Below are 23,782 nucleotides of genomic sequence, written 5' to 3' on the forward strand. Positions count from 1 at the left end.
GACTGGGAAGGGAGACAGGGCCTTATTCCACAAGGAAATCTTGAATGCATGAAACTTACTCTGGAAATACAGAGAGACAGTAATTGCTTGGTGTGAGCTCAGGGGAATTGGGGAAAATCCTTTGAACTTATATTCAGTTAAGTTGAGCATATTGGCATAAAAGTTGATCCAGTAGCATGAGACAGTTGGAGAAGAAAATATGGAGAACGCATCAATCGATCACAGAAATTCTCACTCATACCTTGTCTACCGTAACTCTCGGAGAGAAAAACACATTTCCGTAGCGACACACCGTGCGAAACCTTATTTCCTCTTTTCCCAGAGCCTCTCAAGTCCTGGCCGGCGCTCCCCTCTGCCTCCCCGCTCGTGGGGGAGCCGACGCTCGAGCTGGAACAGTCTGGGAAGGGCGTCGAGCCTCAAAAGGCGAGACACCAGCGGAGAGAGGGAGAGCCTGCTGTCTGGGGAGGGAGGAGAGGAGGAAGATGGCGGGGAGGACAAAGTGGAGGCCGGCGGGAATAACAGACTACAGCCGGAGACTTTGGAGCTTCTGCAGGCGTCCACTCTCTGCCCTTCCATAATAACAGAATATGGTGACTGTAATGGGAGGACCATGACCTATGACCCCAACATGAGCTCAGAGTCAAAGGAAGACTCCTCGCCTGAGGACGACCTAGATGATGACGTAAGTTATCATGACTCATAGCTTTGCAAAAACAGTTGGAGTGTCTGGGGCTGGCTCTTTGATCAGCTTTTAAAGGTCTCTAGCATGATTTCATCCTGCCGTGTGTCATCAGATGTTAAATATTTCACCATTACGTACACCAGCCTGAGAAATAAATCTACTCTTTAACCTCACTCTTAATAGCTTAATCTGCCCTCTCTGACACTGTTTACACATTTTATCTCTTTTTCCGTCTGCCCTTCTTTTTTCCATCTTACTATGAGATAATAATGTGTCCCTGTTTTGTGTTCACTCTGCGAGGCCCAGAGGGACACTAATAGTCAGGCTGTAATTGATTGGCTTGGGGAGCAATTGTTTTCTCAGTGGGTACAAAACAGCGTGTGTACATACAGCTGTTATGGTTGTACATGTGTGTGTGTGGACTAGAGAAGAATGTATTCCCAGGTGGATCCAGATGACCTCTGTTTGCGACAGTGTTGATGGTTTTATTGGCTCCAAATTGAGTTTATAATGCCATGAAATCCACTGAAATGAAAGGCATCTCCCAAGGCGCACTGAATACGGGTGGGTTAAAACAGATCCTGCCACGAGTGCATGCATGTAGGGGTGTGTGTGTGTGTGTGTGTGTGTGTGTGACATGCCAGCTGAGGCGTGCATATGTGTCTGTGATTATGGATCCAGCTCAAGGATATCTGCGCAGCAGGAGGACACGCACACATGCACGTACGCTCACACAAGCAGCAGTTTGCCAAATGAGCAGTGTGAGAGGTTGACTTTGGGCTGTTTTTAATTAGAATCCTGAAGTACAGAAGCTGCGCACCTAAGCTTTCTAATGTTTGTTTTATTAGGAAATTTAATGAGTTCCACCAGACTTTCTATTGAGCTTGTGCACAAGCTAAGTTCAGTCTGTTGTGGTCCAATTATCCCGATCTCAATTTATGCAAGAAAACACTTGTTTATCGTGCCCCCATAGATTTAAATCTGGGAGGGCAAATATCAGCAGCACTGTGAAAACCCAGAATTAACTATGTGGTGGTTTGTTGTTATTGTTGATCAAGGAAGTTAATTTCCCATGACATGTTGTCAAACACACTCGAGGCCCGGTGGTACACCTGCCGGAATCGACGGAATGTGCATGTCCCAATGTGCAGCCCAGTGTGCAGCTCAATGTGGCCCAATGTGCGTCCCAATGTACGGCCCAATGTGCAGCTCAATGTGGCCCAATGTGTGGCCCAATGTGCAGCTCAATGTGGCCCAATGTGCGTCCCAATGTGCAGCTCAATGTGGCCCAATGTATGGCCCAACGTGCGGCCCAATGTGTGACCCAACGCGCGGCCCAATGTGCGTCCCAATGTGCGCCCCAATGTGCGTCCCAATGTGCAGCCCAATGTGCGTCCCAATGTGGCCCAATGTATGGCCCAACAAGTGTCCCAATGTGTGGCCCAATGTGCGTCCCAATGCGCAGCCCAATGCGTGGCCCAATGTACGCGCCAATGCGCGGCCCAATGCGCAGCCCAATGTGTGGCCCAATGTGTGGCCCAATGTGCAGCCCAATGCAGCAGGAGGACACGCACATATGCACGTACGCTCACACAAGCAGCAGTTTGCCAAATGAGCAGTGTGAGAGGTTGACTTTGGGCTGTTTTTAATTAGAATCCTGAAGTACAGAAGCTGCGCACCTAAGCTTTCTAATGTTTGTTTTATTAGGAAATTTAATGAGTTCCACCAGACTTTCTATTGAGCTTGTGCACAAGCTAAGTTCAGTCTGTTGTGGCCCAATGTGCGGCCCAATGTGCGTCCCAATGTGGCCCAATGTATGGCCCAACGTGTGTCCCAATGTGCAGCCCAATGTACGGGCCAATGCGCAGCCCAATGCGCGGCCCAATGCGTGGCCCAATGCGCGGCCCAACGCGCAGCCCAATGTGTGGCCCAATGTGTGGCCCAATGTGCGGCCCAATGCGCATCCCAGTGCATGGCCCAGTGTGGCCCAATGTGTGGCCGCAATGTGGGGCCCAATTTGCGGGCCAGTGTGCAGCGCAATTGGTGGCCCAATGTGTTGCGCAATGTGCTATTTTCCAGCCGACACAGTTCTCATTTTCATGCCAGTGCTACTTGTGCCCGTCTGTGCGCCCACATGCATTATGGTTTGAAACAGAGTTGTGGTCAGGCACCTTGGTGGTGCATTGAGGCAGCAGAAAGCACTTGCACCATTGGCAAAAAAAAACATGGTTTAAACTTAACGGTGCAGTATTTTCCTGCTATTTAAAGGTTGCCGTTGAAAGATTCCCCTTTATAAGTTCACATTGCTCTGCTTGTTACACATTCAGGGAAGCACAGCAGCACTCCAGAAGCAACCTGTTAGCTTGATATTTAAGTAATCAATGAAGTTCTACTACTGAACCGTATGGGTAAAGTGTCTCTCTTGATGGTTAGATGCTCATATCGTGGATATGGCTTCAATCTTTACAATGCGTCATGCAGTGGCCTGCGTGTGTTTTGCGTGCAGAGGGGAACAGTGAAAGGAGAGAGGTTAGATGAGCACCCTGTATATTTAATAGAAAGAGGCTGTATAAAAAGCAATGTGCCTGGCTTTTAAAGGAAGGAGAGGGCACTCTGATGGTTCGATTTCTGATTAGCGCTAAACACACCTATGAATAATTAAGAGACTTAATAGAACCCTTTTACGATTTGCGCTTTGCAATGTGCCTTGTTACAAATAAAAGGCCCTCAGTGTTCTTTGACACACACCATGCACTTTAATAAGATTTGAAGCATTTTATTTTATTATTATTATACCCCCATATTTATGTGAACAGCAGGAGTTCCTCTTCAAGGTGGAGACACACTTACTCAACCGCTGAGGGTTTCATACTGTGTACATATTTAAAATCAACAACTAATATTTATTTGGAGCTGTTGTGGCTAGAGGGAAAGTAATATTATAAGTACTAAATATAACTATAAATTCCAAAGAAATTGTTCCTTGTTTAGTTTGACATTTGACCTCTCACCTGTGCAGAGTTCTTTTTGCTACTGGATCAAAAAGGAGCTCCGTAACTTGAAGCCCCGCTGGTGCAGAGAGCACGAAGACTGGAATCTGTATCTGTTCTCCCCGGAGAGCCTGTGAGTCTCACACAGACATACACAACACATCAACCTGTCTGTATGGTTCCAGTTCCTTCCCCTCTTTCCTCTTCTTTATTTAATCATCTCGGTTACCTGCTCTCATTTCTCTTCTTGTTTTTACTGCTAATTGTTTGGTCGATAGCGTCAACGAACCGTCTTCTCTTAATAGATAACTGTGTTTATGTCTGTGTGTGTGGGCGCGTGTATGTGTGTTTAGATGCCGGGTGTGGTGCCAAAGTGTGATCTCTCACAGATTGTTCGACCATGTGGTGCTGGTTTTCATCTTCCTCAACTGCATCACCATTGCTCTCGAGAGACCTGATATACAGTCCAACAGCCCGGTAAGACACACAGACAAACACGTCGTCACGCACACTCTCGCTTACTGAACAGTCTGAAACTCTATCTTAATGTTGAATTAAGCTTTACCCACGGTTTACAGTTAACCAAACTGGGTTATTTACATGTTAATATTTGACAGACAACATGACAAGCTAAAGCCTCCAGAGCTTTTACCTGAGTAACTGCACATTGTTGTCTTTTTTGGGTTCAGTATTTCCAGCAAACAACATTTGAAACTGTATGTTTCAGCAGCTTTAAATGATTCTGTCCAAATATCTAGGGAAGCTTTTCACCAATTCCCACCGGTAACATGGTCCTTAAATGTGTCACCTGAGCCAATAGAAAACTGTAGCTTAAGGCTGAAGATGTACTTACTTTTATCTGCACGTTCGCATGATGGCTGCCCTGCGTGCCCCGCGTCTGTTTGGAGCTACCCGAGATGCAGTACGTAGAGGCCGAGGGGATGTGACAGCAGGGACAACAATGGCAGAAAGTTCCGAAGACACATCAGTGCAATGTGTCATTGCCGCTGCACAGCGACAAACATGCCTGTCAAAACAGCTGGAGACAGATAAGTTCCATTTTAGACGTCGATGTGGCAACCTGAAAAACTAAATGGAACAAGTCCGGAACTGTTACATCCGTGCACGGAGGAAAGACACGGAGCGGGGACGGTGCCGACGGTGTGTTCTGTCCTCTGGTCATCAGTCGTCTGAGCTGGGCCCCTGAGGATTCAGAATGAACATAATAGTAGTCCGAGTAATATTGACCAATCACGTATCAGCAGGCTGCGGCGTACGCAGGAAAAACAGTTCGTGAGGAGAGCAAAAGCAGGCGGAACGTAATCTGCCCTAATGACATCCCGGCTCCCATCAGCGTTATCTGACAACGATTTAGCTTCTTCTTAATCTCTACAAACAGACATCAGCAGCAAGTTCAGCTTCTACATCTAAAGTTTAAGTTGAGATGAATTCCCCTGACGCTGTGTCACGAAAGGCGTTCAGCATTCAGATTTCCCGACTTCTTCGAATGCATCAGATCGTTCAATAAACGAGCATTTTAAGTTTTCTTCTCCTCTTGAGGACAGACCTGACAAAGTTTGAATTTTTACTTCTTACAAATCTAACAAGATAATAATAAGAAGTAAATCAAAAGAAAACGGTTTGTCTTTCTGTAACGATGCAGCACGCGGAAAAGGAAGTCTTGAGGGGAAGTCGATTATCGCTTACCGCCCGGCACGTTCACCGGTGATCCCAGAATCTATATCTCAGACTGTAGCTGACGGGATCCGAGATTGAGCTCTGGGTAACTGACTCAAGTGACTCAAAAACCCGACTCTCTTCAGTGAGTGACTCATAGTAACTCGAGTTCTATTGCATGCGGTCTGAGCTCTCTGGTGTGCCCTGGCGAGGTATCCTCCAGTAACAGACACAGTGCATAGACAAGTATGTCAACAATTACATTCAAGACACAGGTTGTTGTCCGACTTGCTCTGAAAACCTGATTGTGCGAGGCTTGAGAGTCCAGGCTACTGTTGTCTGTTGTCGAGGCGACCCAGCAGTCATCTCGAACAAGCCTTATATCTCCGGTCTGACTCTAAATCTGACTGGCTGGAGGTATTTGGGACAAACTGTAGACACTACTTTAGCAACATCAGGGCTAAATGTTAGCTAAAACATCTCACTCTCATGAAGTGACAAGCAAATTGTACAAAGCAGCAGCTGTTTCTTTGTATTTAAAATACCTTATACCTAATTAACATTGTGTTTATATGTCTTTGTGTCTTTACATTAATGTCGTCCTTTAGGAGCGAGTGTTTCTGAGTGTGTCCAACTACGTTTTCACTGTGATCTTCCTGGCAGAGATGGCCATGAAGGTAAAAATCACAGCTTTAGTATCCAACTAATATTAACAACATACAGCAGCAGGGTGTTTTTTTATAATTCCATGAATCTGCGATGGTTTCAACAGGTTTTAGCTCTCGGTTTCTGCTTCGGGAAGCAGACTTACCTCCAGTCCAGCTGGAACGTCCTCGATGGTTTGTTGGTCTTCGTGTCTCTCGTCGACATTCTGGTCTCTCTGGCGTATACAGGCGGAAACAGGATCCTGGGCATCCTCAGAGTCCTACGCTTGCTACGAACACTACGCCCACTGAGGTACATGTGTGTTTGTGTGTGTGGGTGTTGGTTTGTGTGGATTGCATATGTAGTTTATGTCTACATGCCAGCATCACAAACACAGGAAGCATGTGAATATTTCTATCACTTAGCATGCATGCGCTGTTATGTGTGTTTTCCAGGGTGATCAGCCGAGCCCCTGGATTGAAGCTGGTTGTGGAGACGCTCATCACCTCTCTCCGACCCATCGGGAACATCGTCCTTATCTGCTGCGCCTTCTTTATTGTCTTCGGCATCTTGGGAGTGCAGGTAGTTTGCTTTTACACGCATACAAACTGAACACAAACATCACCGATGTAGAGATAAAAACGCCAGCGCGCCGAGGATGCTGCTTTGTTGTTTGCTTTTCCTAAGCTTGAAGACAAAGTGTTCTGCCCTTTGCAGCAGAAAAATGCCAGTCTTGCTGAGCAGCTGCGTTTGTGGCTTGAGGGTTGACTGGATGTGGCTTGAATATCCAATTGACAATAAACTCCTGCGCCTGAATGACAATTAAGTTAAGTGTGAAAAGGGACAACATGAACCTCGGGGCAGCTTTTAGACAAGCTCTGAGGAAAATCCTCCGATGGGAAGCGCTCCATGAAATGTCCTTTTATTTCTGGAATTAATAGCCGGACTTTAAAACGCTGAAAGCTCCGCTGCAATTGAGATAATATGTAAATGGATGCTGATCGGTCTGTCTGGCTCTCTCTGTCTCTCCAGCTGTTCAAAGGGAAGTTTTACCACTGTGAAGGTCTGGACACCAAAAACATCACCAACAAGTCGGACTGTCTGCAGGCCAACTACCGCTGGATACGCAGGAAATACAACTTTGACAACCTGATTCAGGTGCGATGAATGGACTGACGGAGGGAAAGTGGAGGAGAGGGATGTAGGGAGTTGGAAACACGATTAGTGTTGAGGGGAACACAATCTACAAAAACAAATGTACTTTGCTTTTTAAAGGGCTTTGACATCTCTGTGTTTCCTATCCAGGCTCTGATGTCTCTGTTCGTGCTGTCCTGTAAGGACGGCTGGGTCAATATCATGTATGATGGCCTGGATGCTGTGGGAGTGGACCAACAGGTAAGGATGATAGGCATGTGGCGAGCTCTTCAATAGAGCTGGTTTCAAACTATTTATTAAGGATGAGTTTCTGCACCCTGCAGTTATATGTTTCAGAAAATACTAATCAGGCCCTCCAGGATTCGACAGGATGTCGCGGCAGCTTTTTTAAAAAGTTGCAGTGAAAGTTGTGACGTTTTGAGGCTTTTTTTCCCCTGTTTAACACATTACACATCCACTGTGAGCGACCGGGACACACACTCAAAAAAAGCCATTTATTGGCTAAGCGAGCTGCTTCTCTTCTAACATCACTTCCGGTCGTTTTCCGTGACGAGACTCTAAATGTGTACAAATTGAATGACACTAAAGTCAGTAGCCATGTAATGTTCATTTCTCACTGCACGCGCACATTTAATGCTATCCATATGTGCAAGGGAGAATGTACACATTATTTATGACATTTACGCCGCTCTACTCATTATTTCGGCTTACTATCTCACTCTACAATAGGGGTAAACCCAATATCAATATGGCAATATATCCTCATCCTGACTCGTGCGATGCAATTGGCGATAGGCTGGCACCAAATATCCATATTTTTTTTCACCTCGTCGCTGTTAAATCTCAATTTGTGTCAAATTCTGTGAAACTGACACCAAATTACACTGAATAAATACACTAATCCTGCACTTTATCTTTTAAGGGGCTTTTTGTATTCTTCAGTTAATCAGATATCGTGATGTGTCATTATATGATTGTCTTACAATATATTGATTAACCCAGAATCACTGTATCGTGATATAATTGTTATCGTGGGTCAAGTATTGCATATCGTATCGCACTGTATCGTACCGTACCGTACCGTATCGTATCGTACCGTATTGTATTGTATTGTATTGTATTGTATTGTATCGTATCGCACCATATCGCACTGTATTGCACCGTATCATATTGCATTGTACTGATCATAATCTATCGCATCGCATCGCACTATATCGTATTGTATGGTATTGTATGGTATCGTATTGCACCGTATCGCACCGTATCGCGCCGTGTCGTATTGCATTGTACTGATCATAATCTAACGTATCGCATCAACTTTAGTGTATCGTATCGTATCGTATCGTATCGTATTGCACCGTATTGCACCATATCGCACCGTATTGCACCATATTGCACCGTATCGCACTGTATCGTATCACACCGTATAGTATCATATAGCACTGTATCCTATCGTATTGTGAGTGACCCTACTGTACAATGACTCTCATACAGTATAAAATGTATATACAACATTGCAGAGCTCAGGGGATCCATATTTTGAATAGTTGAATATTATATTATAATAATTTGAACAAAAGTGTTCAGTGACGTAAATGACTTCACACACGGTCAAAAAGGTGAGTTTATAACCTGCACTTCAAAGCTTCAGTTGATGAGGCTGTTTCAGATCCAGGACTGCGGGTGGTGTAATGTGCTGAAATAGTGAGTCACATTTTAAAGCAAAGGACCAAAACTTCTGTTTGTGACATCACAGAGAAAACTCAGACGGTGAAATAGTCCTTTTGACTTCTGGACAGTTTATCCAAGGGTACGCAATGACAGCGTGTGATGACAAACTGTGAGGCTTTGCACTGTCAGTGTGGCGTTTGTGTCTCTTCCCTACAAAGTCAAAAGTACAAGCATCAGAACATAGCTGCTGCCTTTTAATTCTGCCTCACCTAAACCGTACGCACAAACCAAAAAACAGCTTCATCTGCTCTTTTCCCCTCAGCCCGTAAGGAACCACAACCCGTGGATGCTGCTCTACTTCATCTCCTTCCTGCTCATCGTCAGCTTCTTCGTCCTCAACATGTTCGTCGGCGTCGTGGTGGAGAACTTCCACAAGTGCCGGCAGGACCAGGAGGAGGAGGAGGCCCGCCTACGGGAGGAGAAGAGGCTCAAAATGATAGAGAAAAAGCGCAGGAGTAAGGAGAATGGAGGGGCTGGTCGGTAGTCTATTTTTCTGAGCACTGCCTGCTTTCAGAGCCTGAAAAAGAGAGAGAGAGAATGACAGAGAGAGAAAACAGGGACATGTAATCTGACTTCATGATTAAAAATAGAGGGAGAGTTTAAAAGACTCGCTAGCTCACACACACAGTGATTGATCACTGAGTGGAGGCGTGGGCTATGCTAGTCTATGCATGCAACTGCATGAGTGCAACCCTTCCCCCCAAACCTTCCCGAACACTGCACGAAACCGGGCCAACCTAACCAACTTTTTCACTTAATATTAGTAAAGAAAAACCGATTTAAAAATGTTTACGCCCACTTTTTAAACAGCAGAACTATATTGTCAAAAAAGGACTTTTGCTATAAGAAAGTAGTTCCTCTTTTGGATGCGCCAGATTTGACTAAAACCTGCAATAAAACAGATTTTGTCATACAGCATCTTTCTGCATGTGACCTGACTGAGGTTGATGCTCTCCTCCATCTGTCTCGGGAAATTTTGTCTGCAACATTTTGATCGCTGAAATGCCAAAGCCCCCCCACACCCCCTCCCTCCCATCCTCCGAGTGCATGTCCAGCCCCGAGCCTGAGGCGTCTCTCGACACGTGTGCAAAGAAGGACATTTCCTGTGACCATGCTTTGACGGGCATACTCAGAAACATAGCAGACGTTTTGGCTGCTATACCTGCACTAATAGAGCTGTAAGAAGAAGAACACGCTACCTATCGCAAAAACAAGTCTGAGTAATCACATTAGAATCAAGTATCTTGTAAGGGCTTGTTCTTTGCAGTGTGTTCTCTTATGTTGTGCTTAAGGAAAGAGATATTTAGATATTAAACATGGTTTAATATTGGTAGACTCAGAATAACCCAAGAAGCTAGTATATGACGACACAAATGTGCTCCAAAGTGCTGGCCATCATCCTCCTGGTCTATAAAGACATGTAGTAACTGTAGTGATTTCATTCAAGAGAAAAGAGGCTGCAGTGTGTGTTTAACATCACAGCACACGGATAGATGATTTCAATGTGTTAAAAAATGGATTCAAAGATCATTCACCAAGAATCACGATGTAATTACCCTGTTTGTGACTAATTGTGATGCTGAACGCACCCTGTGCAGCCCCCTCCTCAGCCATAGGCATTTTACATCACAGGCATGTAAGCATGCAGTAGATAGACAGGGCATGGAAGGGGTGAATTAAACATGCACGCACTCAAATGCAATCATAACCATTTAATATGGACATGTGAGTACACAGTCTGTGAAAACATACACCGATCAGCCATAACATTATGACCACCTGCCTAATATTGTGTAGGTCCCCCTTTTGCCGCCAAAACAGCCCTGACCCGTCGAGGCACGGACTCCACTAGACCTCTGAAGGTGTGCTGAGGTATCTGGCACCAAGACGTTAGCAGCAGATCCTTTAAGTCCTGTAAGTTGCGCGGTGGGGCCTCCATGGATCGGACTTGTTTGTCCAGCACATCCCACAGACGCTCCATTGGAATGAGATCTGGGGAATTTGGAGGCCAAGTCAACACCTTGAACGCGTTGTTGTGTCTGTCAAACCATTCACATCATCCTGCTGAAAGAGGCCACTGCCATTATCGTTGACAGTGAAGGGATGTACTTGGTCTGCAACAAGGTTTAGGTAGGTGGTACGCGCCAAAGTGACATCCACATGAATGGCAGGACCAATGGTTTCCCAGCAGAACATTGCCCAAAGCATCACACTGCCTCCGCCGGCTTGTCTTCTTCCCATAGTGCATCCATGTCTTCCCCAGGCAAGCCAAACACAGGCACCCGGCCATCCACATGATGTAAAAGAAAGCGTGATTCATCAGACCACCTTCTTCCATTGCTGCGTGGTCCAGTTCTGATGCTCACGTGCCAATTGTAGGCAGTTATAGCGGTGGACAGGGGTCAGCATGGGCACCCTGACTGGTCTGCGGTTACGCGGCTCCATACGCACCAAACTACGATGCTCTGCGTGTTCTGACACCACAGAAGCTCTACTGTTGGATCAGGCCACACGGGCCAGCCGTCGCTCCCCACGCGCATCAGTGAGCCTTGGCCGCCCATGACTGTCGCTGGTTCACTGCTCTTCCTTCCTTGGACCACTTTTGGTGGGTACTGACCGCTGCAGACTGGGAACAAGAGCTGCAGTTTTGGAGACGCTCTGACCCAGTCGTCTCGCCATCACAGTTTGGCCCGTCTCAAAGTCGCTCTTATCTTTACACCTGCCTATTTTTCCGGCTTCCAACACGTCAACATTTCCCACCCATTGACAGGGTCCATTATAAGGAGATAATCAATGTGTTTCACTTCACCTGTCGGTGGTCATAATGTTATGTCTGATCGGTGTACAGTGGTTAGTTGTGTTTAGGATAAAAGCTCCACTTAAAGTCTCTTTATTATTCATACGCAGTAAAGCTGCTTATCGCAGCAACACACCTATCAAAAAGTGAAGTCTGGGTTTTTAAGTGGACTGAACCTTCCTTTGTGGTCGGCATACACAGCAGAAACCTGACAAGAATACTATTATTATAATCTTGTAAAATAGTCCCATTAAGATGCACTCCTGTGTGTTTAATACTGGGTTAGGTCAGGGATCTGTTCCCACTGTTAGAAGGGAGAATCCATTAAAACAGGCCTTGCAACAGCTCCCAGACTCTCTGTGCGCCACTTCTTATCTCGCTGTGCGACCAAACCAGTGATAAAAAACGTGTGGATTTAGGCGTTTAGTAGCAGTGACGGCATGTAGCATCTAAAACATGCTGACCTTAAAGAGATAGCTCATTCAAAGCTCTGCATAGCTTAGCGTCTATGGCGGCGCTCCTGCAGGGGCTGGGGTTGAGGAGAAGATCTAATGTGTGTCAGAGGATTAGACATTTAGGCTAATGGACCGTCTCTTATGAATAAGATAAGCCTACCTGTGACTCTCATGTCCTGTTTTATTTAAACATACCACCAAAGCAGTGGTGTGCACAGTCTGTCTGAGGGGCAGGAAGGGACCCCGCCGCAGTGATCAGGGTTACAGTTACAGCTCCTTTTTTCATAGTAGAAACGTACTTGAGATAACTTGGCTTCTCAATGAGGCAATCATTCTGGACTGCCATTAAGGCACGAGCAGATCCTCTTTGAATAAAAGTGTTTGCAGCCTGAGCAAAAAGAGAATTGGTGGTTCCCTCTTGTAGCCCCGGCACCTTCCTGTGCGCACCACTGCGAACATGCAGTATTTAAATTTCAGAGCAGAGTAACTCATTTTGCATTCTGTCTGTCTGTCTTTATTTGTCTCTCCTTGTGTCGTCTGCGCGTGTGTTTGTGTGTGTGTGTGTGTGTGCTCCAGAGGCCAAGCAGAGGCCTTACTACGCCGACTACTCTCCCCTCCGTCTGTCCATCCACACACTGTGCACCAGCCACTACCTGGACCTCTTCATCACCTTCATCATCTGCATCAACGTCTTCACCATGAGCATCGAGCACTACAATCAGCCCAAGGTAATGTTACTGCACATACAGACGCAAACATTAAAGTAAGCTGGATGTATAGATGAATAACGACTTAGATTGTTCTGGTTTTAGCTTAAAGGGCCAGTTCGCCGATTTTCAACCTCAGTCCTATCATGCTATTATGGGGAGCTAATGCTATTATGGTCTGGCTCTGTGCCTTTGGAGGACGCTATCCGCTTCTCCAACAGGCCCTGGAAAACCTCCGCCTGACTATGTAAAACACGTCATCTGGCGGAGGCCAGGGAGCTTGCTAAACTACACTTCCTCAATCTAGGACGCCCGCCTCCGATGTCATGTCTCGTTCAAAATCGTCAGCTTTGAAATGTAACTTAAGATTTTTTAGACCATCCACCGGTATATTCTCGTCGTATTTCAGATTCTGTACCGCTCTGAGCCATTTCCTGCAGTGAAACTGTAGTATTTCACTCAAGCGTCTCTCGCTGGGCCGTTCCTTTCAGAGGGAGGGGCACAATGCACGCTGGGTGTTGTAGGAATGTAGAATGGGCGAAACCACAAACTGTTTGTACAACTTTCTCCACAGCTGTGGCGCCAATTTCAAATATTATTGCTTCTATTGATTACAGAGAACACCAGCTTTGACTGACAGCTGCTTTTTCCAGGAGCGAACTGCTCCTTTAAAGATACACCTAAGATGTAGAAACACACACAAAACATGGCATTATATTTGTTCATGGAAGTCTTGGTGATGATACGGAGACATGGCTGGTTAGCTAGCTAACCATATTTTTAAATACACTGTCAGATGATATTTTCTAAATGTCAAACTTAGGTAATGTTATCTACTTTGAATCTAGCTAGCATACCGTTAGCTTACTAGCTTGTAGCTTAGCCAAAGCTCTCTTTGAATTGTGCGGCTGACTGGAAATATATCCTGTTGCCAAGTCGTGTCGAAGATGGGGCCTGTTGACTGGAATAGTGAACATTGTTTCTGTTGCATTAGAACTTAATGGTTTGGTAATGACTTAATCAGGTATTAGTCATACCCTACTGATGTAAACAGCTTGTTAAAAACATTATATTTTGATTTGCTACAACATGAAAACATAAAGTTATGGTCTTATTTTCTTTCTCCAACAAGTGACCATGGTATACGCACAATAACGCCCTTAAAGGTGTCCATTATCAGGAATATATGTGTGGATATATCCTGATAAAGAACACCTTGCTGAGTGCTTTCCCTTACTTATATTATTACTGTATTATAAAGGAGCTATGCCACTGACAATGTAAATATCCAGTCTGTGAGAGATGTTATGAAATAACTCTGTGTGTATGTGTGTGTTCAGTATTTAGAGGAGGTCCTGAAGTACTGTAACTACGTGTTCACCTGCATCTTCGTTGTCGAGGCCCTTCTTAAACTTGCAGCATTCGGCATCCACAGGTTCTTCAAAGACAGGTAATAAAAACCTGATATGTGATAGTTATTATTTATTTTAATGTGTGATGTTTCTATTTGAATAACCTGAACGATGTTTATTTTGTGTGTTCAGGTGGAATCAGCTGGATATAGCTATCGTGGCGCTCTCCATAATGGGCATCACCCTGGAGGAGCTCAAAATGAGCGCAGCCCTGCCCATAAACCCCACCATCATCAGGATCATGAGAGTGCTCAGAATAGCACGAGGTAGAAACAAACACACACACACACCATCAACACACAAATGCACAAAGCAAATGGTAAATCCTGCAGCACATAAACCAACTAAAATCATCAACAACCAGCTGTGTTAGACTCCTCCTCCTGTCTGTGTCTGCAGTGCTCAAACTTCTGAAGATGGCCACGGGGATGAGAGCTCTGCTGGATACTGTCATGCAAGCGCTGCCACAGGTAAAACCAGACACCACTGGGTAAAAAAAACCGAGTGATTTTTCTTTTATTAATGATTTTTTTCTTTGTATGAATGTAATGTCATTATGAAAGCTTTGTGCAGTGTAGACAGCTCTCTTAAATTTTAATGCTCGTTGATGAATATTTAACTCTTATCCGTCTGCATTACAGAGTTACTTTTCCGACCCTAAAAGGCCTTTTGTGCACTCCCTCTCCTTCCGCTCTACAGCTACACACGTGTACGGGACAATAAATGCTTAACACATCACATAACTCCAAGGACATGAAGTAACATTATTGAGCAGGGTACAATGTGATAAGATGCAATAAAACAATGAACAAAGGTACATTCATGATTCAAAACCTTGATCGTTGAGCTCCGACATGGATTTTCTATATTCTCCTTTTAAAGTTCGTCCACAGTACGACGTTGTGGGAGCATCTCAGGTCCCTCTGTTCTGCTGCCACTTTTAGGCAAAGAGCAGCTGCACCAGGGACTGTGCTGCACGTGCGGTGACAGACTCCATTGTTCTACTATTTTCAAAATGTCAAGTGTACAGATATAACCATCAGGGCACAGAGAGCACAGGAACAGATTTTAAGGACCTGGATAAAAAAGACAACAGGCTGTATGAAGCAAATGCAGTCAGCTCACAGGGTCCACCCAAAAATCCCTGTTTTTTAAAGCACACAGATCTCTAAATGTACTGAGCTGAAAGTTTAAAAGTTCCTTTCCTAAAGGGGAATTCCTCCATTTTTCAACCTGGGTCCTTATTTTTGATATTTTTCAGTCTGGTCTTTTCCTCATAAGATTTCTTCCTCAGCTGCATCACAGATCTAATGTCTGCAATGTAATCCTTTGGGGCAATCACAAGTAAGCAGGTTAAGTCCACTAAAAGTGAAATTGTTTTTGCAACTGATTGGCTCATATTGTTATTAAAAGTGTCTGACAAGTTCACAAGAAGGAGCCCGACAGTATTTAGCTGGAAAGTAAAAACTGTAATCTTAGAAATCTCGCAGGGAGGAGACAAGTCACGGCTATATGTTTAGATGTAATTGCCCCAAAGAATTACCGTAAAATCTAGAATATAAGACGCCGTCTGTTTGGGGCGTATCCCAGAGGGAAAAAAGGTTTAGCTATAGCTATTTATTAAAAAAATTATTGTGTAGTGTTATTTCAACACTTTCAACACATTCAAACACACAAATTACAGCCTACGATCTGCTTTCACCATGTCGATGTTGTAGTCCTGCTAGCTACCGGTGCGGCAGTTGAGCTCAGCCTACGGTTGCATTAATTGTTTTGAGGATGACGGCTGCACTGGCAATCATGACGGCGCATGTCCGTATCAAAGCTTTAGCTAGCTTATCGAGCCATCGTCTGGGTAAAATACCGTAACACAATAAAATACTTCTCTCTGCATTTTATACTGGTATATTGATTGTACCAGTTTATAGGACGCAGCCCACTTTTCAGCTGCGTCACAGCTCTAAAGTCTACAATGTAATCCTTTGGGGCAATTACAGCCAAGCAAGTTAAGTCCATTAAAAGTGCTTGTTTTTACAACTGATATGCTTATATTGTTATTTAAAGTGTCTGACAAGTTCACAAAAAGGATCCCTACAGTATTTAGCTGGAAAGTAAACTCCTGCTCAGGGGTAAGTCTTTGTAATCTCGCAGGGAGGAGACAAGCGATGACTGTATATTTGCAGACGTAATTGCCCCAAAGGCTTACATTGTAGCCATCACAGCCATGTCACTGCTGGGTTTAACCTATAAATATAATATATATAAAATAATATATATATATATATATATATATATACATATAAAATTAGAGCCCAGGCTCAAGGCTTTGAATACACCTGCTAGCAAGCACATAAGTGTGTAACCAAATGCAGCTTGAAAAAGACAAATGCTAATGTGTGTTTATTTTTAAGAGCAAAAAGTTCACTTCAGTGCAAGACATTTTCCTCATGTATTCTTATGTATAATGCATAGTGAGGAAACTGTCTAATGGAATAAATGCAATGAAATGCATCTTAATGTCTTTTATTCCCTGCAGCTTTATACAAGCAACATTCACACTGTACTGTTTGGTGTGCAGAGGAGGATCTAACATGCGTATTACTTCCAGGTTGGGAATCTTGGCCTCCTCTTCATGCTGCTCTTCTTCATCTATGCAGCGCTGGGAGTGGAGCTCTTTGGCAAACTGGGTCAGTCACACTTCTGGCAGAAACACACAAACACACATGCACCACAGTCTAGAAGCCTCAGCAGAAAAAAGGTTTTTCGAATCCGCTCGTTACCAGCACAGTCACGACTTACAGCACATTTCCCCGCCTGAACCCTCTCTGCCGAATCCTCTCTCTCTCCTTCCATCTGTCTCCCCGTCGCTCCTTCTCTGCAACGCTCTCACATCACAGGGCCCGTTTCCACAAAGAGATCACATTTGCATGATCACGTTTATTTACATACTGCTGCCTCAATAAGCTAGCTCCATCCAATTCATTTTCTCTGAGAGCGCAACAATGTGTGAAGGAAAAGGATTAGCAAAAAGGCATCTGGGAGGACAAAATAAAAACAACTCGTGATGAAGAGGTGGCATTCTCTCAAGTATTATTTTGCTTCTGCCCGACACGTTGGGAAAACGAAGGGGTGTCTGTTTTCCAGTTTTGTAAAGTAAAAATCCCTCTCCATTTCTGCTCTGATTTTTGCTTTTCCCCAAGCTGCCGACAAAAGCTTTTTGATGTCTGAACGCTTCCTTTTCCCTGGTGGTTCTACATTTAAATACTGTTTTAGGGCTAACAAAGCTGAAGGAGTGAATCATATTTTGGTGAAGGCTTGTCGAGAAATATGATGGAAAATGTAGCAGGATTTGGAAACTAGTTGTATGACCTTACATGCACGGACATGTTTTTCTGGCCACTGATAAATGGCTCATGAAATCTTTCAACCTTCAGAAAGGAACAAAGATCTGAAATTTCTTCAGGAGGCCAAAAACATGGGTGAAACTGTCTGTCCGGCTCAGCTCTGTGACCGTGGCGTCCACAGTCTGAGACGAGGGAAGAAAAGGTCACAGACAAGGGAAATAGAAAAGGGGAAGGACAGAGGGAATGTTAAAACTTACAGCTTTGGATTTAGGGCCTGTGTCCACTAACCGGAGCGCCTATTTTCTATACAAAACTAATGCAGCGTCCTCAGCGCAAAAACGTCCTCTGTGTCTGCTGTTTTTTCACAGCGCTCTCTGTTGAAAATAGTTCAGCTACTGAAATACCGCCACACTCAGCAATGTCACTTCTCACTCAGCAAACAATCAAAATCAAGAAGGGCCGAAACTTCCGATATCAACTTTGTCAACAATTCCAGGATACGATTCCTTTCCATTGTTTTTTATGTTTTCTTTGTAAAATGTCCTTGAATAAAGCCAAATATGAAGCCTACAGTGCGATTTAAAACAGAGTTAGAGTAACTCTAAGGAACTTCCTGTTTGTACTGATTTTGGCGCCCCCTGTGGACAAAGCCGTACCTCTTATCTCTTGGCTGATTTTGTCCTGTACATGCTTAAATGTCTGCCCTGGAAAATGTAAACAAAGGCAGCGTGCAGTTAATTGCTTCGTCTGACACCTACCCCCCCCCCCCCGCCCCCCCGCCAGCAGTTTCAGGCATTAAAAATAACTATACAGAAATAATCAATCTTCTTGCTTTTGGTCTGGTTTGCTTTTGTAGGTCACATAGAGTCATCAGAATTAATTTCAGTCTGTTTCATAACCAGCAACAAACTCTTCACAGGAGCTTTAACAGTCACCACCACGGGAAGCACAAGTGCTGCCAGACAACTTTCGTAACTTAGCAACAGTAAACAGCGCTGAGAAGCGCTCTGAGATTGAGGTCGTGGGCACTACCGGCGCAAAAAATGCCGTTAGTGGACACAGGCTCTTAAGCTGTTATGCCAAAATCTGTTGTTTTTAGCATAAAAGATGTTTTAAGTTAAATCTGAATCAAAATAAAATTAAAATGAGTATTTCCACCCCCATCCTCTTAGCGCTGGGCCATGACTCAGACTATTTATATGTTAAAAATATGATATTATTGTCTTGTCTAATGAAGATAAGGATACTCCATCCATCCATTGTCTATACCAGGGTTGCACGGGGGACGGGAGTCTATCCCAGCTGTCATTGGGCGTGAGGCGGGGCACACCCTGGACTGATCGACTGTCAATCACAGGGCTGACACATAGAGACAGACAGCCTTTCATGCCCACACTCACCTATGGCAATTTTAGAGTCATAATTTAACCTACTGAGCGTGTCTTTGGACTGTGGGAGGAAGCTGGAGTACCTGGAGAGAACCCACGCATGCACGGGGAGAACATGCAGACTCCACACAGAAAGGCCCAGAAAGCCGACAGCGCTAACCAACGCAGCCCAAGATATGGACACTGTTTTTGTAATTCAGTCTAGTATGAAAAGTTTGCTTCCATTCAATATCATAGAAAGTTATTTCCTCTGAGCTACAGCGTCTCATTTCTCTCCGGGTGGTTGATCTTCAGAATAAGAAACTAGGTACATAATGCTCCAAGGACGGTCTCCTTCCTCTTTCGCTTCCTGCTAATGTGACCTGAGCTTCGAAGCGGAGGAAGATCTCTTCTGGTGGCTGTTATGATTTCGTTAACAGGCTCCTGAGGGCTTTCTGTCAAATTGACCCTGAGACTGATCGAGCCTAACCCTGTCCTCCAGAACGCAGTTATCTCCTCTCTGTCATGTCTGCAGGGACGCACTGCTAAGCAGCTGTTTGTGTGTTCATTCAGTGCGCACTGCGTGCATCCGACTAACGACTCACAGCTTTACACTGACACTGATATGCTCATTTTAATCCCTGATGTTTTTGCTTTAAACCACCGTGTACATATACAGTGGAGTAAAATAATGTCTGTCTATGTTTGTGTGTTGTTAGTGTGCAATGACAACAACCCATGTGAGGGGCTGAGTCGTCACGCAACCTTTGAGAACTTTGGGATGGCCTTCCTCACGCTGTTTCGAGTGTCAACTGGAGATAACTGGAATGGGATTATGAAAGTATGGACACACACACACACACACACACACACAGTCATATAAAATGTAACACCGTTATCCCATGATAGCAGAGAGAGCAATGACCTCTAACATTTTTCATGCAATAACGTTACATTTAAATGAATTCAGAACATTTGGGGATGTCAGCAATCTTGCAGGGGCCCAGGGGTGGCCAGTATGGACATAGCCAACGTGATGCAACCCATTTGTTTGGGAACACACCTTTTGAAGCCCGGAGTTCAGCATTTTGGCCGTCGCCATCTTGTTTTTTTGTGATCCAGAGTGGCCACCAGAGATGTGGACTTGAGACTTGGTGACTTGGACTCGACATCAAGTCACTGTTTTGATGACTTGCGACTTGACAAAAAATAAATGACTTGAGACTCGACCTGGACTTGAGGCATGATGACTCGGATGACTTGAGTGTGTTCATAATATTGAATGTTAGCTGTTAAATATAAAATGATATAATTCAAACCTATCAAGTATGTATGCAGCGCAAACTGGGAATCATGATTGGTCGACTCAAAAAGCTCCCCGGTATGTGATCAACATGATTGGAAGACTGGCTGTCAGTCAAACGCCTCGCTATGGCAACAAGCAACATCACAGCCCCCAAAGAGAAGCCTCATCAGTCGTACTCATTACTACTCAATACGGTCTCAGACCAGACCATCATCATGGCTGCGTCTGTGCCAAGATGAAACAGATACAATTCATTGTCATACTTTTTCAACAGGTTATATAAATTGGCCAATAATATCATTATTAGACGGGCTACTAATACCTTGTCTTTTCTCTTTATAAAAACTGGATACTACAGGTTAGAGTGCTGGATCTTGGGTGGAAAAAAAGTGACTTGACTTGCCCTAACTAAGGACTCGACTTGACTTGAATTGAGCCAAGAAAAGATGACTTGAGACTTGCTTGGGACTTGAGCAAAGATGACTTGGTCACAACACTGGTGGCCACATTTGGACAACAGGGTGGATACAAATAGTCCAACTCTATCCCGGTTGACAGGTCACAGTTCCACCCTGCTTTATTGTTGATTTTACCCAAAATTGACATTAAAATTACAAAATTTGCAGCATACGATAAAAAAAGACTTGAGACACAGTGTTAATTTTGTTTACAACAACTATCTTTTTGTTGATCGTTTCATTAACGAGACAAAACAGGACTAAAATGTTGGTGGTGGGCTGTTGGACATTCAAAATACATAATATTTCCCCTGTAACTCAGTAACCCGGTCAGAGGTAACGGCTGTCACGAAGGTGGTTGTGAACTTTCACTATTACCCCAGGCTTTCTGCTTCAGGCTCTGCGCGCACTCACAGAAAAAGGGGCATTTTATGAAAATTCAGGGACAACATTTTTTTTTATTGTACATTCAATTAAACAGCTTTCAGTTCCATTTTGTTCTGCATTCTGGCTCATGTACAAATTTTGCATCAAACTAAACTTAAAATTTGCTTCTTTACTGGAATTTGGTGGGTAATTTCTGTCTGTCTTTGGGAGTTGGGTGTTCTTTCTAATTTTGTAATGTTCTCAATGTTGCTCCGTATAATATGCTTTCATAGCTTTTTTTAATATAGCCTCAAGTAGCTGTAATAACCAACGATGTGTGTCTGTTTCTTTGTTCCCGTTCTTTCCTTTCTGTCCCTCTTCCGTTTTCTTTCCAGGACACGTTGAGGGACTGTCATCCAGAGGACCGCCACTGCCTCACCTACCTGCCCGTGGTGTCTCCCATTTACTTTGTCACCTTCGTGCTCATGGCCCAGTTTGTGCTGGTCAACGTGGTGGTGGCTGTTTTGATGAAACACCTGGAGGAGAGCAACAAGGTACAGTAACTAGATGAGACATACAGGAAGATGGACACATCTGGTAAATGTACATGAACAAACACTGTGTTTTAACAGCCGAAGGACACACACATCTGATGTGTTAGTAACTGTCTCCATGTAGTTTTACCCCTGTAGAAACAAATGGATATTTTTTAATGGATATCATTACTTTATCTACTCTGCAGGAGGCTAAAGAGGATGCAGAGATGGATGCAGAGATCGCCTTGGAAATGGCCATGGAAAGGCAACGCAAATTAAGCACAACCTCCAACAACAGTTCAGCAGAAGGGACGTATGTTGGGCCATGTCCAAATTCACCTGGAGAGGTAGGACACACACTTGTCAGTCAGTCAGTAGACCTGTCTAATTCTTCCATCCCTGCATAATACAGAGGAGCGGTGTTGGAGCTTTGTGGTCTCTGTCTCCCCCCGCAGGAGGAAGAGGTGCGGTACGGCGACCAGGACCTGCTATCACCAAGGAAGATGTCTGTATCCAGGATGCACTCTCTGCCTAACGACAGCTACATGTTCAGACCTGTGCGGCCCGCCAGCGCCCCCTACCCATTGGAGGAGATAGAGCTCAGTCCCCAGCACCAGCATTCAGGTCGGTACAGGATTTAGACATCTCTAATTTAGCTCTAACGGACACAGGTGCTAATCATGTTTGATTGTACGGAAGCCCTAAGCAGACATGCATACATTGATTTTATTTTCTCTGTTTTCCAAAGTCAAACTTTATCTATACTGCACATTTTAAACGACCATGGTTGACAAAAGTGCTGTACAGGCTTAAAACACATTATCAAATAAAAAAACCAAAAAGAGTAAAATGAACAATAAAAACAAAATAAATACGAGGAAAACATACTTGCTCAACTGGAATTATTTAAGATTTTTGACAGAAGGGCGTCTGTAGGAGGCGAAAGGGCCAAGAACACTATCAACACCATCCAGAAGTTCAGGTTTTCCAAATATAATGATTTCAGTTTTGTCTTCGTTGTGATTCAAGAAGTTTAACTCCATCCATGATTTAACGTCTTTAAGACAGTTCAGCAAGGCTGGCATAGAATCATTGTTTGTTTGTTTTGGCAGATAGAGTAAAAAAATGGAGCCCAGGGGAAGCATGTGTAGGGAAAAAAGAGCTGGGCCTAGAATGGAGCCTTGCGGAACCCCATAACCAAGTGGGGCCGCTGCTGAAGAGTACTGGATTAGATTGATGGGAAAAGTTCTTTCCGGTGAAAACCAGTAATTTCCGGTTGTGTTCTCGAGATCTCGACTTATTCATCTTTTTATCTTGGTATAAAATGAGGTAAGTTAAGCCTGTTTATATGTTTGTTTTGTGCTTTTGCAGCTCTGGGGACACAAGTTATGATCATCTGACGTTACGGTGGCGCTTGATTCAAAAATAAATAAGTCGAGATCTCGAGAAAATAAACGAAAATTACTTGTTATCACGGGGAAACGGAGTAAATAAAATGTATGGATGCATGTCCGCTTCCGTATAATAGACCTCCCATGGACTGAGATTGTTTCCTAATGCATTAAACTAAAGAGTCTGCTAAATGAAATAATGTAACATGTAAAGCCAAAACAGGCTAATGCTATGGTTTCATTGTAATTGGACTGAAGTTTCAAGTATGTTGTGGTTTGTATTGAGTCTTTGATTTCCCAGTCTTAACACTGGGAACACACTGCACGCCTTGATCATGCTGACTGTGCTCTAACCTGCTAACATGGCCGCCAAAATGAGAAGCAACGGTGTGCATTGTGGCCCCCGGCGTTAGCTATTTGCACAGGATCATGGGAGCTATAATTGTTGAATGCTAACAAAATATACCTGTTATGTTTACCTTATATATGATATACAGTATGTTATATTGTAGCTTAGAAATTAAACATAAACCTACAAAAGAAATGGCAGAGACGTAGATTTAAGCTGTTCAGACAGACAGGCAGGCAGGCACAGGTGCAGGCTCTGGCAGAGAGACAGGTTCGCTGAACACGCTGCTGCTGAGAAGCTGAAGGAGTGCTAATCAAGTGGGAGGAAGAAGAACGACAGTAGGACAGTTCGACAGAAAGTGTTCCTTATTTCTGATTAGTTGAGAATGTTCTTTTGTCTTCATGATGTAGAGTT

The 23,782-nt window shown here is 44.1% G+C and overlaps 1 protein-coding gene across 1 annotated transcript in view; it reads left to right on the forward strand.

Annotated features, from left to right (window-relative positions):
* cacna1ha (calcium channel, voltage-dependent, T type, alpha 1H subunit a) overlaps positions 1 to 23,782 on the forward strand; it is a 131,179-nt gene that overhangs the window by 100,828 nt on the left and 6,569 nt on the right. The window contains exons 19-36 of the mRNA XM_069675908.1: positions 323 to 682; positions 3,702 to 3,805; positions 4,026 to 4,149; positions 5,958 to 6,026; positions 6,122 to 6,306; positions 6,450 to 6,576; positions 7,027 to 7,152; positions 7,300 to 7,389; positions 9,143 to 9,356; positions 12,709 to 12,860; positions 14,180 to 14,289; positions 14,384 to 14,517; positions 14,651 to 14,721; positions 16,860 to 16,938; positions 19,682 to 19,803; positions 21,488 to 21,646; positions 21,835 to 21,975; positions 22,084 to 22,252. Of these exons, the coding sequence (XP_069532009.1) occupies positions 323 to 682; positions 3,702 to 3,805; positions 4,026 to 4,149; positions 5,958 to 6,026; positions 6,122 to 6,306; positions 6,450 to 6,576; positions 7,027 to 7,152; positions 7,300 to 7,389; positions 9,143 to 9,356; positions 12,709 to 12,860; positions 14,180 to 14,289; positions 14,384 to 14,517; positions 14,651 to 14,721; positions 16,860 to 16,938; positions 19,682 to 19,803; positions 21,488 to 21,646; positions 21,835 to 21,975; positions 22,084 to 22,252 (2,536 nt within the window). The remainder of the gene's footprint in view (positions 1 to 322; positions 683 to 3,701; positions 3,806 to 4,025; positions 4,150 to 5,957; positions 6,027 to 6,121; positions 6,307 to 6,449; positions 6,577 to 7,026; positions 7,153 to 7,299; positions 7,390 to 9,142; positions 9,357 to 12,708; positions 12,861 to 14,179; positions 14,290 to 14,383; positions 14,518 to 14,650; positions 14,722 to 16,859; positions 16,939 to 19,681; positions 19,804 to 21,487; positions 21,647 to 21,834; positions 21,976 to 22,083; positions 22,253 to 23,782) is intronic.

The sequence above is a fragment of the Semicossyphus pulcher genome, unplaced genomic scaffold, assembly GCF_022749685.1.
Source record: "Semicossyphus pulcher isolate SPU_LCO1_2020_fin unplaced genomic scaffold, fSemPul1.0.p SCAF_25, whole genome shotgun sequence".
Classification (NCBI taxonomy): domain Eukaryota; kingdom Metazoa; phylum Chordata; class Actinopteri; order Labriformes; family Labridae; genus Semicossyphus; species Semicossyphus pulcher.